The 18,133-nt window shown below is 37.5% G+C and overlaps 1 protein-coding gene across 3 annotated transcripts in view; it reads left to right on the top strand.

Moving 5' to 3' along the window:
- Positions 1 to 18,133, top strand: part of UBR1 (ubiquitin protein ligase E3 component n-recognin 1) — a 167,520-nt gene that overhangs the window by 86,949 nt on the left and 62,438 nt on the right. For all 3 annotated transcript variants that reach the window (XM_082647339.1, XM_082647338.1, XM_082647340.1), the window contains 7 exons: positions 1,698 to 1,878; positions 4,047 to 4,108; positions 4,610 to 4,720; positions 5,415 to 5,480; positions 5,740 to 5,841; positions 15,313 to 15,376; positions 17,544 to 17,668. In XM_082647339.1, coding sequence (XP_082503465.1) covers positions 1,698 to 1,878; positions 4,047 to 4,108; positions 4,610 to 4,720; positions 5,415 to 5,480; positions 5,740 to 5,841; positions 15,313 to 15,376; positions 17,544 to 17,668 — 711 coding nt within the window. The remainder of the gene's footprint in view (positions 1 to 1,697; positions 1,879 to 4,046; positions 4,109 to 4,609; positions 4,721 to 5,414; positions 5,481 to 5,739; positions 5,842 to 15,312; positions 15,377 to 17,543; positions 17,669 to 18,133) is intronic.

Raw genomic sequence — 18,133 nt, 5'->3', positions numbered from 1 at the left:
TATGCTCATGTAAGATCGGGAAATGCTAGGTTGAACAAAATCAAACATGATTTTTTAAGCCTCTGAACTTCTCAAAACCCTTTGATCAATCAGTGTTCTCAGGACTTCCCTGGTGGCTCAGTGGTTAAGAATCCACCTGCCAGTGCAGGGGACACGGGTTCAAGCCCTGGTCTGGGAAGATCCCACATGCCATGGAGAACTAAGCCCGTGTACCACAACTACTGAGCCTGCGTGCTGCAACTACTGAAGCCCATGTGCCTAGAGCCCATGCTCTGCAACAAGATAAGCCACTGCAATGAGAAGCCTGCGCACGTCAATGAAGAGTAGCCCCCGCTCACCGCAGCTAGAGAAAGCCCTCACGCAGCAACGAAGAACCAACACAGCAAAAACTAACTAACTAAATAAATAAATTAATTTAAAGAAAAAAAATTAATGTGCTCATTTCTAAGAGAGATATTCCCAAAATTTATTTAACTATAGAATTCCTTTTTTAAGATACAATCAGTGAGAATACTCTTAAAAAGTGACCTTTGACTCATTTCCCTGCCATACTCACCCAGATTTGAATCTTCCTTATCCTAAATTTATTTTATAATCTTAACTTATTTCCTATGGGTTTATTCTTTTTTGCCCTGACTGCCCCCACCCTAGTTTGAGTCCCTTATCACCTTACACTTAACTTAGTAATAAACTTTCTATTGGTTTCCTTGTCTCCTAACACTACTGTCTCCAATCTGTTACCTTCAGTGATACCCACTAATCCTTCTTGAAGCAATATGTTGACTACATTATTACACTTCAGACAGTATCAGTATATTCAGCTTTACATGGCAACGCAAGGCGTATTTCCAGTTTAATTGCTCATTAATTCTGTCCATAAACCCTTTGATTTATCTAGTTTTTATTCCTTTCCATTGCCCGAACAGGAGTTATTACTTCCCCTTATTTCTCTTTGTTTATTCTGTATCTCTGCTTACAGTGCTACCATCTCTCCATCTTCCGCCGTACTTAAATTCTGCATATTCTTTCAAACCCCACTCAAAAGCTTTTTTAAAAATTTATTAATTTATTTATTTTTGGCTATGTTGGGTCTTTGTTGCTGCACGCGGGCTTTCTCTAGTTCCGGCGAGTGGTGGCTACTCTTTGTTGCAGTGCGTGGCTTCTCATTGCAGTGGCTTCTCTTGTTGCAGAGCACAGGCTCTAGGCACGTGGGCTTCAGCAGTTGTGGCACGTGGGCTCAGTAGTTGTGGCTTGTGGGCTCTAGAGCGCAGCCTCAGTATGTGGCACACGGGCTTAGTTGCTCCATGGCATGTGGGATCTTCCTGCACGAGGGCTTGAACCTGTGTCCCCTGCATTGGCAGGTGGATTCTTAACCACTGTGCCACCAGGGAAGCCCCTCAAAAGCTACTTTTGCAAACAAGTATTCCCAGTTGTTTGTGATTCTTTTTTTTTTTTTTTTTGCCCTATTAAGGTTATTAGTTTATACCATTTATGTGGCTTACAATTTTTTACTTTGATTGTGTGTGTATGTGTGTCTGTCTGACTGTCATAATATTTCCTACAGGTTTGCAGATCCTGTTGATGTAGCTCTAGTAACACGTCAAACAATTTTGTGCTTGTATTTAGTAAATGTATACTGAATGATGTAATAAAGTAGATAACTTGTCAATTTATTTACATTTTTATTTTCCTTTTAGGAGGAACTCTTACTGGTGGCTTATAAAGAATGTCATAAAGCTGTGATGAGGTGCAGTACAAGTTTCAAATCTAGTAGCAAAACAGTAGTACAATTGTGTGGTCATACTTTGGAAACTAAATCCTACAGAGTATCTGAAGATCTTGTAAGCATACATCTGCCAATCTCTAGGACTCTTGCTGGTGAGTGTTTATTTGGTTTTTGCATATTTCTATTAGCTTTGTTTTCTAGATATTCATATTAGAATCAGTACTATTTTTGTTCTCAGTATGCACAGACATACTCGGATCAGATACTGCAGTTAAAAGCTGTCACTATCCTTCAAAGAGCTGTGACCAGAACATCTAAGGGTGCTACCTGGGCTTTTTGTTATCTTGGTCAACTAATGGATCCTTATACTATATACTTAAGGACTAACTTGGTAATTTATCGCCTAACCAAATGTAAATGTAGGAAAATCTTGTTGCTGTTTTTTCACCCTCTTCTCTTCCTGATTGCACCAGTGTGTTCACTGTGTCACTGTTCCTTTCACCACTAAAAGAAAGAAATCATAGATTTTCTTTAATCATCGTTTGATTTGCATTTCTATGTAAACCGACCGTGTCAGTGTCTTTTTCTTTTAACAACTTTGTATAAGTGTACATACTTATATTTTTAATTGTGGTAAAATATATGTAACATAAAATTTACCATTTTAATCATTTTTTAAGTATATAGTTCAGTGACATTAAGTACATTCACATTGTTGTACAGCCATCACCACCATCTATATCCAGAATTCTTTCCATCTTCCCAATCTGAAATTTTGCCCATTTAACATAACTCCTCATTCCCTGCTCCCTACAGTCTCTGATTTTCTGTCTCTATGACTTGACTACTCTAGGTACCTCATATAAGTGAAATCATACTCATATCCTTTTATAACTGGATTATTTCACTTAGCATAATGTCCTCAGAGTTCATCCATGTTGTAGTATATGTCAGATTTCCTTCATTTTTAAGGTTGAATAATATTCCATAGTATGTATATACCACGTTTTGTTTATCTATTCATCCTCCAGTAGATGCTTGGGTTGCTTACATCTTTTGGCTATTGTCGAATAATGTTGCCATGAACACAGGTGTCCAAATATGCACTTGAGTGCTTGTTTTCAATTCTTGGGGTATATACCCATAAAGTGGAATTGCTGGATCATAAGGTAATTCTACTTTTTAATTTTTTGAGGAACCACCATACTGTTTTCCATAGCAGCTGCACCATCTTACATTCTCAGAAGCAGAGCACAAGGATTCCAATTTCTTTACATCCTCATCAACACTTGTTATTTTTTGTTTTTTAAATAGCCATCCTAATGAGTGTGAAGTGGTATCTCCTTGTGGTTTTGATTTGCATTTCCTTAATAATTAGTGATACTGACCATCTTTTCCTGTGCTTACTGGCCATATGTATATCTTCTTTGGAGAAAGGTTCAAGTCCTTTGTCTATTTTTTAATCAGATTTTGTTGTTGAGTTATTGGAGTTCTTTGTATATTCTGGATATTAACTGCTTATCAGATATATGGTTTGCAGATATTTTCTCCCATTCTGTGAGTTGCCTTTTCACTCTCTTTATAGTGTCCTTTGATGCACAAAAGTTTTTAACTTGGTGTAGTCTCATTTATTTTCCCTTTGGTTGCTTGTACTTTTGGTGTCATATCCAAGAAATTATGGCCAAATCCAATGTTATGAAGCCTTTTCCCTATGTTATTTTCTAAGAGTTTTATGGTTTTAGCTCCTGTGTTGAGATCTTTGATTCATTTTTAGTTAATTTTTGTATATGGTATAATTGACATGATTTTATGTCACTTCTATTTTTATAAAAAGAAATACCAAGATTCGTTTTTATTTATTTTACTGAAGTATAGTTGATTTACATGTTGTGTTTAATTTCTGCTGTACAGTAAAATGACTCAGCTATATGTATATATACATTCTTTTTCATATTCTTTACCATTATGGTTTACCACAGGATATTGAATACAGTTCCCTGTGCTATACAGTAGGACTGTGTTGTTTATAAGTTTTTATTTCTTTTGATGCTTGGCTAAGAGGAGAATAATTTCTTAAGAGGCAGAATATTATTTTTATATAATTTATAAGCACATCTTGTACAATGTAGGATCTTAAATATGTTAGTAAAACTGTGTTTCAAAATTAGAAATCAAATGTTTGCATTCTGAGATGTCATTTCTAAACTCAATAAACGTATGTTTAAATCTCACAAGTTTTCAAACTTGATGAGTTAACTAGGAAACAAATCAGCTGGGTTTATTGCTTTCTCATTTTTCTCTCTTTTTTTTTAACCTTTAGGTCTTCATGTGCGTTTAAGCAGGCTGGGTGCTATTTCAAGACTGCATGAATTTGTGCCTTTTGTAAGTGACTCTATTAAATGTTGATTTGCTTATATTCTATTTCTAAATACCTCTTTTAAAAAAATTATTTATTTATTTATTTATTTATGGCTGTGTTGGGTCTTCGTTGCTGCGCGTGGGCTTTCTCTAGTTGTGGTGAGCAGGGGCTACTCTTCATTGCAGTGCGTGGGCTTCTCATTGCGGTGGCTTCTTTTGTTGTGGAGCATGGGCTCTAGGTGCATGGGCTTAGTTGCTCCACGGCATGTGGGATCTTCCCAGACCGGGGCTCGAACCCGCGTTCCCTGCATTGGCAGGCAGATTCTTAACCACTGCACCACCAGGGAAGTCCCCTCTAAATACCTCTTGGTTGAGTGGGAAGAAAAAGAACATTTTGAAATCATGGGGACTTGGAGTCATCTAGTTCAAGCCCTCAGTTTTACAGATGAGAAAACTGAGCAATGTATAGTGGCGTAACATCCAAGCCCTCTGGGATATAATGGAATTGATCTCACTCTGTTTCAGGAGGATTTTCAAGTAGAGGTACTAGTGGAATATCCTTTGCGTTGTCTGGTATTGGTTGCCCAGGTTGTTGCTGAGATGTGGCGAAGAAATGGGCTGTCTCTCATTAGCCAGGTATGACAAGGCCTGTTGTTCACACTATGAATGTGTTCATTTTCTGCTTGTTTTTTCTTTTATATGTTTTACTTTGTGTCCCTGGATTTTGCTGAGTATTTGTTTTGTGTTCTCTTATATAAACTCAGAAATGAAAGTTCTAGTGGCCATATAGACATTTATCCTTTAATACTGTTAAGTGGGTAGATTAGGTGAAAGCCAGTAGTACCAGGAACCATCCCACCAATATACGTCTTTTCTGAAGATTACTTGGGAACATGTAATCTTCCCATCACCAGTCTTAATGGAAGGGCATTGTTTCCCTCTGTTGTAGAGCAAATAAGGAGAAGTGCTTTTCCTAAGTGGTGGGGAAACAGGGCTTGTAAAGATACCACTTGGGAGAAAAATAGTGTTATGATTGATTGTAGAAATTGGTTTACTTTATTGAAGTGGGCATTTTAAACTTAAGGGAGGTAAATTCTTTTGTTACGCATGTTGAGAGTAATAACTAGTATAGAGCATTTTTAACTCTGAATTATTTTCATGCCGTATTTTCTCACTTCATTCTCACAAATCCCTTAAAATGATTTGTAGATTTACAGCTTATTTTTTGCCACAAAGGAGTTCTTGGGGTTTCTAGTTTAGAGAAAATTTTAAGAATTCTGTTTGAGATAAAATGATTCTTTTAGCTTCTGTTCTCCTTTTTATTTTATAGGTGTTTTATTACCAAGATGTTAAGTGCAGAGAAGAAATGTATGATAAAGATATCATTATGCTTCAGGTACCTATTTAAATTACCTCTGATATTTGTGTTAACCTTCCTTCCTAGGTTCCTTATAATAAGCGAAGATACTGTAACTATTGTTAACTTCACTTAAATTTTTCTCACTGTTGAAATGAATATAGTATCATAGAAGCAGAAGGGACTACTGCATTATCTTCTGCAGATTTACCTTATAATTTTTTTTCACAGTCCTACTAGAGACAAAGTGTTTCTCCATTTAATACATGAGAACTATGGTACTTGATTTCTTTCACAGATTGGTGCATCTTTAATGGATCCCAACAAATTCTTATTACTGGTACTTCAGAGGTATGAACTTGCTGATGCTTTTAACAAGACCATATCCACAAAAGACCAGGTAAGTGACAGAAACTGATAAGTAAATTAATTCCAAAGGAAATATTATTTTAAAAATTTTAATCATATTTAAGATTTTTATTTATTTATGTATATCTCCAAAAATCAGGCACATACGTAAAACATACATATACACACATATATTCTTTTTACTCTATAAAAATTAGAATATAGTTGGCCCTCCATATCCATGGATACAGAATCCCAACTGTACTAGCCATTTTATATAAGGGACTTGAGCATCTGTGGATTTTGGTATCTGCAGGGGTCCTAGAACCAGTCCCCTGCAGATACTGAGTGATGACTGTGTATAGATTAACAAAAAGGAGAAGAAAACTCACATGAAACTCTGCCTCCTAGAAATGATCACTTTTAAAGTTTTGGTGTCTTTTTTTTTTTTTTTTTAACATCTTTATTGGGGTATAATTGCTTTTTTTTTAACATCTTTATTGGGGTATAATTGCTTAATTGTGTGTTAGTTTCTCCTTTATAACAAACTGAATCAGTTATACATATACACATGTTCCCATATCTCTTCCCTCTTGTGTCTCCCTCCCTCCCACCCTCCCTATCCCACCCCTCCATGCGGTCACAAAGCACCCAGCTGATCTCCCTGTGCTATGCGGCTGCTTCCCGCTAGATATCTACCTTACGTTTGGTAGTGTATATATGTCCATGCCTCTCTCTCGCTTTGTCACAGCTTACCCTTCCCCCTCCCCATATTCTCAAGTCCGTTCTCTAGTAGGTCTGTGTCTTTATTCCTGTCTTATCCCTAGGTTCTTCATGACATTTTTTTTCTCTTAAATTCCATATATATGTATTAGCATACGGTATTTGTCTTTCTCTTTCTGACTTACTTCACTCTGTATGACAGACTCTGGGTCTATCCACCTCATTACAAATAGCTCAATTTCGTTTCTTTTTATGGCTGAGTAATATTCCATTGTATATATGTGCCACATCTTCTTTATCCATTCATCCGATGATGGACACTTAGGTTGTTTCCATTTCCGGGCTATTGTAAATAGAGCTGCAATGAACATTTTGGTACATGACTCTTTTTGAATTATGGTTTTCTCAGGGTATATGCCCAGTGGTGGGATTGCTGGGTCATATGGTAGTTCTATTTGTAGTTTTTTAAGGAACCTCCATACTGTTCTCCATAGTGGCTGTACCAATTCACATTCCCACCAGCAGTGCAAGAGTGTTCCCTTTTCTCCACACCCTCTCCAGCATTTATTGTTTCTAGATTTTTTGATGATGGCCATTCTGACTGGTGTGAGATGATATCTCATTGTAGTTTTGATTTGCATTTCTCTAATGGTTAATGATGTTGAGCATTCTTTCATGTGTTTGTTGGCAGTCTGTATATCTTTGGAGAAATGTCTATATAGGTCTTCTGCCCATTTTTGGATTGGGTTGTTTGTTTTTTTGTTATTGAGCTGCATGAGCTGCTTGTAAATTTTGGAAATTAATCCTTTGTCAGTTGCTTCATTTGCAAATATTTTCTCCCATTCTGAGGGTTGTCTTTTCATCTTGTTTATGGTTTCCTTTGCTGTGAAAAAGCTTTGAAGTTTCATTAGGTCCCAATTGTTTATTTTTGATTTTATTTCCATTTCTCTAGGAGGTGGGTCAAAAAAGAATCTTGCTGTGATTTATGTCATAGAGTGTTCTGCCTGTGTTTTCCTCCAAGAGTTTGATAGTGTCTGGCCTTACATTTAGGTCTTTAATCCATTTTGAGTTTATTTTTATGTATGGTGTTAGGGAGTGTTCTAATTTCATTCTTTTACATGTAGCTGTCCAGTTTTCCCAGCACCACTTATTGAAGAGGCTGTCCTTTCTCCACTGTACATTCCTGCCTCCTTTATCAAAGATAAGGTGACCATATGTGCGTGGGTTTATCTCTGGGCTTTCTCTCCTGTTCCATTGATCTATCTTTCTGTTTTTGTGCCAGTACCATACTGTTTTGATTACTGTAGCTTTGTAGTATAGTCTGAAGTCAGGGAGCCTGATTCCTCCAGCTCCGTTTTTCGTTCTCAAGATTGCTTTGGCTATTCGGGGTCTTTTGTGTTTCCATACAAATTGTGAAATTTTTTGTTCTAGTTCTGTGAAAAATGCCAGTGGTAGTTTGATAGGGATTGCATTGAATCTGTAGATTGCTTTGGGTAGTAGAGTCGTTTTCACAATGTTGATTCTTCCAATCCAAGAACATGGTATATCTCTCCATCTGTTTGTATCATCTTTAATTTCTTTCAACCGTGTTTTATAATTTTATGCATACAGGTCTTTTTTCTCCTTAGGTAGGTTTATTCTTAGATATTTTATTCTTTTTGTTGCAATGGTAAACGGGAGTGTTTTCTTAATTTCACTTTCAGATTTTTCATCATTAGTGTATACGAATGCAAGAGATTTCTGTGCATTAATTTTGTATCCTGCAACTTTACCAAATTCATTGATTAGCTCTAGTAGTTTTCTGGTAGCATCTTTAGGATTCTCTATATATAGTATCATGTCATCTGCAAACAGTGACAGCTTTACTTCTTCTTTTCCGATTTGGATTCCTTTTATTTCCTTTTCTTCTCTGATTGCTGTGGCTAAAACTTCCAAAACTATGTTGAATAAGACTGGTGAGAGTGGGCAACCTTGTCTTGTTCCTGATCTTAGTGGAAATGCTTTCAGTTTTTCACCATTGAGGATGATGTTGGCTGTGGGTTTGTCATATATGGCCTTTAGTATGTTGAGGATAGTTCCCTCTATGCCTACTTTCTGCAGGGTTTTTATCATATATGGGTGTTGAATTTTGTCAAAAGCTTTCTCTGCATCTATTGAGATGATCATATGGTTTTTCTCCTTCTATTTGTTAATATGGTTTATCACATTGATTGATTTGTGTATATTGAAGAATCCTTGCATTCCTGGAATAAACCCCACTTGATCATGGTGTATGATCCTTTTAATGAGCTGTTGGATTCTGTTTGCTAGTATTTTGTTCAGGATTTCTGCATCTGTGTTCATCCGTGATATTGGCCTGTAGTTTTCTTTCTTTGTGACATCCTTGTCTGGTTTTGGTATCAAGGTGATGGTGGCCTCGTAGAATGAATTTGGGAGTGTTCCTCCCTCTGCTATATTTTGGAAGAGTTTGAGAAGGATAGGTGTTAGGTCTTCTCCAGATGTTTGATAGAATTCGCCTGTGAAGCCATCTGGTCCTGGGCTTTTGTTTGTTGGAAGACTTTTAATCACAGTTTCAATTTCAGTGCTTGTGATTGGTCTGTTCATATTTTCTATTTCTTCCTGATTCAGTCTTGGCAGGTTGTACATTTCTAAGAATTGATCCGTTTCTTCCAGGTTGTCCATTTTATTGGCATAGAGTTGCTTGTAGTAATCTCTCATGATCTTTTGTATTTCTGCAGTGTCAGTTGTTACTTCTCCTTTTTCATTTCTAATTCTATTGATTTGAGTCTTCTCCGTTTTTTTCTTGATGAGTCTGGCTAATGGTATATCTATTTTGTTTATCTTCTCAAAGAACCAGCTTTTAGTTTTATTGATGTTTGCTATCTTTTTTCATTTATTTCTGATCTGATTTTTATGATATCTTTCCTTCTGCTAACTTAGGGGTTTTTTTGTTCTTCTTTCTCTAATTGCTTTAGGTGCAAGGTTAGGTTGTTTATTCGAGATGTTTCCTGTTTCTTAAGGTGGGCTTATATTGCTATAAACTTCCCTCTTAGAACTGCTTTTGCTGCATCCCATAGGTTTTGGGTCGTCATGTCTCCATTGTCATTTGTTTCTAGGTATTTTTTTATTTCCTCTTTGATTTTTTCAGTGATCACTTCGTTATTAAGTAGTGTATTGTTTAGCCTCCATGTGTTTGTACTTTTTACAGATCTTTTCCTGTAATTGACATCTAGTCTCATAGCATTGTGGTGGGAAAAGATACTTGATACAATTTCAATTTTCTTAAATTTACCAAGGCTTGATTTGTGACCCAAGATATGATCTATCCTGGAGAATGTTCCATGAACACTTGAGAAAAATGTGTATTCTGTTGTTTTTGGATGGAGTGTCCTATAAATATCAATTAAGTCCATCTTAATTTATCATTTAATGTATCATTTAAAGCTTGTGTTCCCTTATTTATTTTCATTTTGGATGATCTGTCCATTGGTGAAAGTGGGGTGTTAAAGTCCCTTACTGTGAATGTGTTACTGTCGATTTCCCCTTTTATGGCTGTTAGTATTTGCCTTATGTATTGAGGTGCTCCTATGTTGGGTGCATAAATATTTACAATTGTTATATCTTCTTCTTGGGTCGATCCCTTGATCATTATGTAGTGTCCTTCTTTGTCTCTTCTAATAGTCTTTATTTTAAAGTCTATTTTGTCTGATATGAGAATTGCTACTCCAGCTTTCTTTTGGTTTCCATTTGCATGGAATATCTTTTTCCATCCCTTCACTTTCAGTCTGTATGTGTCTCTAGGTCTGAAGTGGGTCTCTTGTAGACAGCATATATCTGGGTCTTGTTTGTGTGTCCATTTAGCCAATCTGTGTCTTTTGGTGGGAGCATTTAGTCCATTTACATTTAAGGTAATTATTGATATGTATGTTCCTATTCCCATTTTCTTAATTGTTTTGGGTTCGTTATTGTAGGTCTTTTCCTTCTCTTGTGTTTCTTGCCTAGAGAATTTCCTTTAGCATTTGTTGTAAAGCTGGTATGGTGGTGCTGAACTCCCCCAGTTTTTGCTTGTCTGTAAAGGTTTTAATTTCTTCATCAAATCTGAATGAGATCCTTGCTGGGTAGAGTAATCTTGGTTGCAGGTTTTTCTTCTTCATCACTTTAAATATGTCCTGCCAGTCCCTTCTGGCTTGCAGAGTTTCTGCTGAAAGAGCAGCTGTTAACCTTATGGGGATTCCCTTGTGTGTTATTTTTCCCTTGCTGCTTTTAATATGCTTTCTTTGTATTTAATTTTTGACAGTTTGATTAATATGTGTCTTGGCGTATTTCTCCTTGGATTTATCCTGTATGGGACTCTCTGTGATTCCTGGACTTGATTAACTATTTCCTTTCCCATATTAGGGAAGTTTTCAACTATAATCTCTTCAAATATTTTCTCAGTCCCTTTCTTTTTCTCTTCTTCTTCTGGAACCCCTATAATTCGAATGTTGGTGCGTTTAATGTTGTCCCAGAGGTCTCTGAGACTGTCCTCAGTTCTTTTCATTCTCTTTTCTTTATTCTGCTCTGCAGTAGTTATTTCCACTATTTTATCTTCCAGGTCACCTATCCGTTCTTCTGCCTCAGTTATTCTGCTATCGATCCCATCTAGAGTATTTTTCATTTCATTTATTGTTTTGTTCATCATTGTTTGTTTCATCTTTAGTTCTTCTAGGTCCTTGTTAAATGTTTCTTGCATTTTGTCTTTTCTATTTCCAAGATTTTGGATCATCTTTACTATCATTATTCTGAATTCTTTTTCAGGTAGACTGCCTATTTCCTCTTCATTTGTTAGGTTTGGTGGGTTTTTATCTTGCTCCTTCATCTGTGGTATGTTTTTCTGTGTTCTCATTTTGCTTATCTTACTGTGTTTGGTTTATCTTACTGTCTCCTTTTTGCAGGCTGCAGGTTCGTAGTTCCCGTTGTTTTTGGTGTCTGTCCCCAGTGGCTAAGGTTGGTTCAGTGGGTTGTGTAGGCTTCCTGGTGGAGGGGACTACTGCCTGTGTTCTGGTAGGTGAGGCTGGATCTTATCTCTCTGGTGGGCAGGTCCACACCTATGGTGTGTTTTGGGGTGTTTGTGGACTTATTATGATTTTAGGCAGCCTCTCTGCTAATGGGTGGGGTTGTGTTCCTGTATTGCTAGTTGTTTGCCATAGGGTGTCCAGCACTGTAGCTTGCTGGTCATTGAGTGACGCTGGCTGCTGGCGTTGAGATGGAGATCTCTGGGAGATTTTCGCCGTTTGATATTATGTGGAGCTGCGAGGTCTCTTGTTGACCAGTGTCCTGAAGTTGGCTCTCCCACCTCAGAGGCACAGCACTGACTCCTGGGTGAAGCACCAAGAGCCTTTCATCCACATGGCTCAAAATAAAAGGGAGAAAAAGTAGAGAGAAAGAATTAGTAGAAGTAGGAAGAAAGAAAGGAAGGAAGAAAGAAAAGAAGGAAAGAAGGAAGGAAAGAAAGGAGGGAGGGAGGGAGGGAGGGAAGGAGGGAGGGACGGTGGGAGGAAGGAAGGAAGGAAGGAGGGAAGGAAGGAAAAAAGCAAGCAAGAAAGAAAAAGTAAATTAAAATAAAGTAAAATACAATAAAGTTATTAAATTAAAAATAATTATTAAGAAAAAAAACAGAACCTTAGGACAAATGGTGGAAGCAAAGCTATACAGACAAAATCTCATACAGAAGCATACACATACACACTCACAAAAAGAGGAAAAGGGTAAAAAATCATAAATCTTGCTCTCAAAGTCCACCTCCTCAATTTGGGATGATTTGTTGTCTAAAGGAGGGAGGGAGGGAGGGAGGGAGGCAAAGAAGGAAGGAAGGAAGGAAGGAAGGAAGGAAGGAAGGAAGGAAGATAAAGTAAAATAAAATAAAGTTATTAAAATCAAAAATAATTATTAAGAAAAAACAATTTTTTTAAAAAAAGGACGGATAGAACCCTAGGACAAATGGTGGAAGCAAAGCTATACAGACAAAATCTCACAGAGAAGCATGCACATACACACTCACAGAAAGAGGAAAATGGGAAAAAATCCTAAATCTTGCTCTCAAAGTCCACCTCCTCCATTTGGGATGATTCGTAGTCTATTCATGTATTCCACAGATGCAGGGTACATCAAGTTGATTGTGGAGCTTTTATCCGCTGCTTCTGAGGCTGCTGGGAGAGACTTCCCTTTTTCTTCTTTGTTCTCACAGCTCCCAGGGGCTCAGCTTTGGATTTGGCCCCGCCTCTGCGTGTAGGTCGCAGAAGGGCATCTGTTCTTTGCTCAGACAGGACGGGGTTAAAGGAGCCGCTGATTCGGGGTCTCCGGCTCACTGAGGCCAGGGAGAGAGAGGGGCACGGAGTGCGGGGCGAGCCTGCGGCGGCAGAGGCCGGCGTGACGTTGCACCAGCCTGAGGCTCGCCGTGCGTTCTCCCGGGGAAGTTGTCCCTGGATCCCGGGAACCTGGCAGTGGCGGGCTGGACAGGCTCCCCGGAAGCGGGGTGTGGATAGTAACCTGTGCTCACACACAGGCTTCTTGCTGGCAGCAGCAGCAGCCTTAGCGTCTCCTGCCCGTCTCTGGGGTCCGCGCTTTGAGCCGCGGCTCGCGCCTGTCTCTGGAGCTCCTTTAAGCAGTGCTCTTAATCCCCTCTCCTCGGGCACCAGGAAACAAAGAGGGAAGAAAAAGTCTCTTGCCTCTTCGGCAGCTCCAGACCTTTTCCTGGACTCCCTCCCGGCTAGCCGGCTAGCCGTGGTGCACTGACCCCTTCAGGCTGTGTTCATGCCGCCAACCCCAGTCCTCTCCCGGTGCTCCAACCGAAGCCCGAGCCTCAGCTCCCAGCGCCGCCTGCCCCGGCGGGTGAGCAGACAAGCCTCTCAGGCTGTTGAGTGCCGGTTGGCACCGATCCTTTGTGTGGGAATCTCTCCGCTTTGCCCTCCGCACCCCTGTTGCTGCGCTCTCCTCCGCGGCGCCGAAGCTCCCCCTCTCCGCCACCCGCAGTCTCCGCCCGCAAAGGGGCTTCCTAGTGTGTGGAAACCTTTCCTCCTTCACAGCTCCCTCCCACTGGTGCAGGTCCCGTCCCTATTCTTTTGTCTCTGTTTTTTCTTTTTTTCTTTTGCCCTACCCAGGTACGTGGGGGAGTTTCTTGCCTTTGGGAGGTCTGAGGTCTGCCAGCGCTCAGTAGGTGTTCTGTAGGAGTTGTTCCACGTGTAGATGTATTTCTGGTGTGTCAGTGGGGAGGAAGGTGATCTCCGCGTCTTACTCTTCCGCCGTCTTCCCCTCGTCCATCTTATTTGTTTTTAAAGGAAAAATTGAATCTTTTATATGTACTTTTTTTTTTTTTTTTTTTTGCGGTATGCGGGCCTCTCACTGTTGTGGCCTCTCCCGTTGCGGAGCACAGGCTCCGGACGCGCAGGCTCAGCGGCCATGGCTCACGGGCCCAGCCGCTCCGCAGCATGTGGGATCTTCCCAGACCGGGGTACGAACCCGTGTCCCCTGCATCGGCAGCCAGACTCTCAGCCACTGCGCCACCAGGGAAGCCCTATATGTACTATTTTTGTAATATGCTTCCTGTGCTTAATGAAATATTGTGATAGGTTTTTTCTTGTCTCTAAGTATGCAGGAACCTCATCTTTTTTTTACATCATAATTTTTAATTGCTGTGTAGTATTACAGTATATGAATGCATTATACTTTAGTCCCCTATTGCTGAAGAGGCTTTTCAAGTTTTTTGCTCATATAAACGTCTCTGCACCTCAAGGTTTAAACACTTGCCTAATTATTTTGTTACGATAAATTCTTCGAAGTGGATTTGCTGAAGAATACAGTATACTCTTTCTTATGACTCTGAATACATATTGTCAAATTGCTCTCAGAAAAGTAACTCCAATTTAAGCTCTCTCTAGCAGTATGTACATCTGTAATGGTACTGATATTTTTAATCTTTGTTGGTCTGATACATGAAAGATGGTGTTTAATTTTCATTTGCAGTTCTTTAATTATCAGTGAGGTTGACCATGTTTTCATGATTATTGACCTTTTTTTTCCTTTTTTGTAGTGAATTATCTGTTCCTGTCCTTCACCCTTTTCCTGTTTTTTGTAAAAGTTCCTTGTTTAGTAAAGATATTAATTCTTTACTTGTATTTGTTATCAATAAATTTTTTATGGTTTATATTTTGTCTCTGGAGTTTGGGACATCTTCATTGTTTTAATACTTGATACCAGTTTATAAAGTAACCTTTGACTACTTTGAATTTATGAATTACATTATTTTATTCTTCAAATTAGAAGTCACTTGCAACAGACCAAAGGATAGGCTATAAAATACAAAGCTAATTTTTAGTCATGTTTTTATACTCAGTGAAAATGAATATCTCATTTACTGTAGTATTTAAATAACAGGTGTGTTAGGGAAGGGAACTCTCACCATAAGTGTTAGTTACCTATTTGAAGACACTGTCTCACCAACCCAGATAAGAAGGAAGCCAATAATAGAGGAAAAGTTAAAGATTAGAATTCTTTTGTTAACTGAAGACTAGATGGGAAATAATGATAATAAAAACAGTAATAATATTTAACAATTGTTTTTGAGTTCTTACTTCGTGCCAAGTGTTGTGAACCTTGTTGAATTTGATGTCAAAAAAGGGAATTATTCACCTCATAATTCTCTGTTGCTGTGGTCCGAAAGAAAATACTGGATCAGTTGGACTATCTGATCCAGAAAAAAATGTATGTTTTATGGAGGTTTTTGATTCTTAAGTAACTAATTTTTTCTTTTACAATTCTATAGGATTTGATTAAACAATATAATACCTTAATAGAAGAAATGCTTCAAGTCCTCATCTATATTGTGGGTAAGATTAAAACATGTTTTGAAATAGAACATGAGTTACTTTTTAGAGAGAACATTAATAAGAACTGTAAGTTATTTTGTTCTCCTCCCAAATACAGCAGAGAATATTAGAGATTAATGTGACTAATGTGATTGATATGTTTAGGAACTCACCTTTTAAAAAACACAGCTATTACATCTTCATTTTTCAATACCTGATTTGTAATTGTTTGGACTTGTTTGTAGAGATCTGGGATATAATTATCCTAGTCAGAAAAGTAAATGTAAAATAACTATGTCGAGTGCTAAAAATTTTATGTGTGTGTATATATATATATATATAAAAGTTCAATGTAACATTCATCTAAGTAAGATATATTTTCATCAAGTCATTCTGTTAAATTACTTTGTGCAAATATTGGCCATACTTCTACTTTTGTATATTCTATATTATAGTCTCTGTTGATCTTACCAGCTAAGTAAAAGTTTTTGACTTCTCATTCTGGTTCTTATTTCTTACTTTACTGCAGGAGACACTGCTTTGTATTAATACTTCCTAGTGAGGTTTCTAGCCATTAGCCAAATCTGAAAACCTGGGTTCATTTTATTTGTTTATTAGGGAGCTAGTTGCTGGGCTAGCTGCTTGTCTCAGCAGGAAGTGTGGTAAACCGTCATTGCTAAGTGAGATTGCTAAATCTTCCAGGCACTAACTCTTCTGGAATAACTCCAGAGTATTCCATAGGAAACTGCTGAAAAAAATGGACAAATTAAAAATGTGTAGAAGATTTTTAAGTTGGTGACATACTTTATTAAATTACAAAGACTTGAGGGGAATTTTTGTGTTTGTTCTTGGAATACTATATGAAGAATTTCTAATACTGCTTATTAATGCTATATATTAAAATTGCTAATATATTTTTGCTGTTTTATATTTTACTATTTTATTATTCCTACTATTATTTTGCTGTTATTTTGTTTACCCAAATTCATTGGGTATTTCCTTCTATGTGATTTGATTTTTAGTTAATATTTGCTGCATTCCTGAGTATAAGTTTATTACCTTTAGGAGTCATCATTTTTAAAAGTGTGTGTGTTTGTGTGTGTGTGTAAAATCTCTGATTATATTAAGATTAATATAATCTCTGATTATATTATATTAATTAAGAAAACATTAAGAAGTAGCAAAAGATTTGGATTAGGAATCAGAAGATCTAGAGTTGACCTCGCTATAAACTATCAAGAGCGTGCCATTTACATTTTTAGGGTCTCAAATTCTTGATTTGTAAAACGTGAAAGTAATCTACATGATCTCTAAGGTTCTTTCTAGCACGAAACTTACAGAGGGTACTGTTTTGGTGGAAAACAATTGAAAATTACAGTGTTTGAAGAGGAGTGAGTCTGTTGGAAGTGAATTAAATTAACAAAATGTCATTCTTTGGCTAATTTGTAGAATTCGTCAAATCTCTTAGGCAAAAAATTCCTGTCTTCTAATAACCCTCTTATAGATATCACAGGACTTTGTACTCATGTTGTAGTATTGAAAATCAGTGGTGACATAAGGTCAAATATTTTAAGCCTTCTTGAAGCATTGGGGATTAGATGCTGTTGACACCAGTGAAGTTCCCGTAGTTAATTTAGCTATTTTCTCTCCCCATTTGGCAGTTTATCGAGATGAAAAGTGGAAACCTGATTATGTGGGCATGTTAGCAACACCATCCATTCCTGATACATATTACTATTTTGTCATTTAACCCATAGAGATATTTTTAAGTATTTTGTTTTTTAGTTTTCACTTTGTTCTTTCTTAAATAACAAGTAGAGACAACATTGAGGAAATCTTGAAAGAAAAGCTATTGTTCCATGATGGCCACTACTTATTCAATGCTATCTTCCTTGTTTTCTGGGTTAGAGACCATGCTAATTTAATCAAGGGGCCTTGTTTATAATGTGTGAGTATGTGTATGTATATGTGTGTGTGTGTTTAAGTTAAGAGAAGGCCTGTGTTCTTCAGATCTCTTCATTTTTCTTCCTCTTTTAGCAAAGAGACTCTTGTTCAGATTTAGGAACATATCCAAATAATTTTTGGTTACTATCTCATAGATTTGATTTAATGCAGTGTTCTTGATGGGAAGAGATTTAAATGGAAAGCAATTAATTGTTTTACTTTTTCTTTTCATTGTTTGTATTAGGAGAGCGTTATGTCCCTGGAGTGGGAAATGTGACCAAAGAAGAGGTCACAATGAGAGAAATTATTCACTTGCTTTGTATTGAACCCATGCCACACAGTGCCATTGCCAAAAATTTACCTGAGAATGTAAGTCCAGTTTTGTTTTTCACTCCATTCACCTCAAGATGGGATAGTTTTTTCTATTTCTTTAATTGGAAGCCACTCGAAGTTTTAGGAAAATCTGTTTAGGAAATTTTCAGATATAAAACTCACCATTAATTTTTTTGTGGTATAAACTTTAATTCTGGCCTTTTGGGCATTAGGAAACATTTTAGAGACATTCTGACTGTTTAGAAAACATTTTAGAGCAGGAAACTCTTTGCTTTTTTGTTTTACTTTAACATAAATTTTCTCCAGAGGAAAAGGGGACTTCCTGAAATGCTGAGATTATTTGGGTGGTGTGTTAGTCTGGGTCTTCTGAGAAGCAGATGTCAAGACAAAAGATTTAAGATTTAATTAGGAACAATGACTATGAGAGAAATGGTGAGGAAACTGGGAAAGGCTGGGGGAGCCATCATACTGTGGTGCAAATCTGACTCCAGGTGAAGGAAA

This window comes from Grampus griseus (genome assembly GCF_964374135.1).
Source record: "Grampus griseus genome assembly, chromosome: 2".
NCBI lineage: Eukaryota > Metazoa > Chordata > Mammalia > Artiodactyla > Delphinidae > Grampus > Grampus griseus.
Note: the sequence above shows the minus strand (reverse complement) of the source record. Positions and strands in the feature narration are given on the sequence as shown.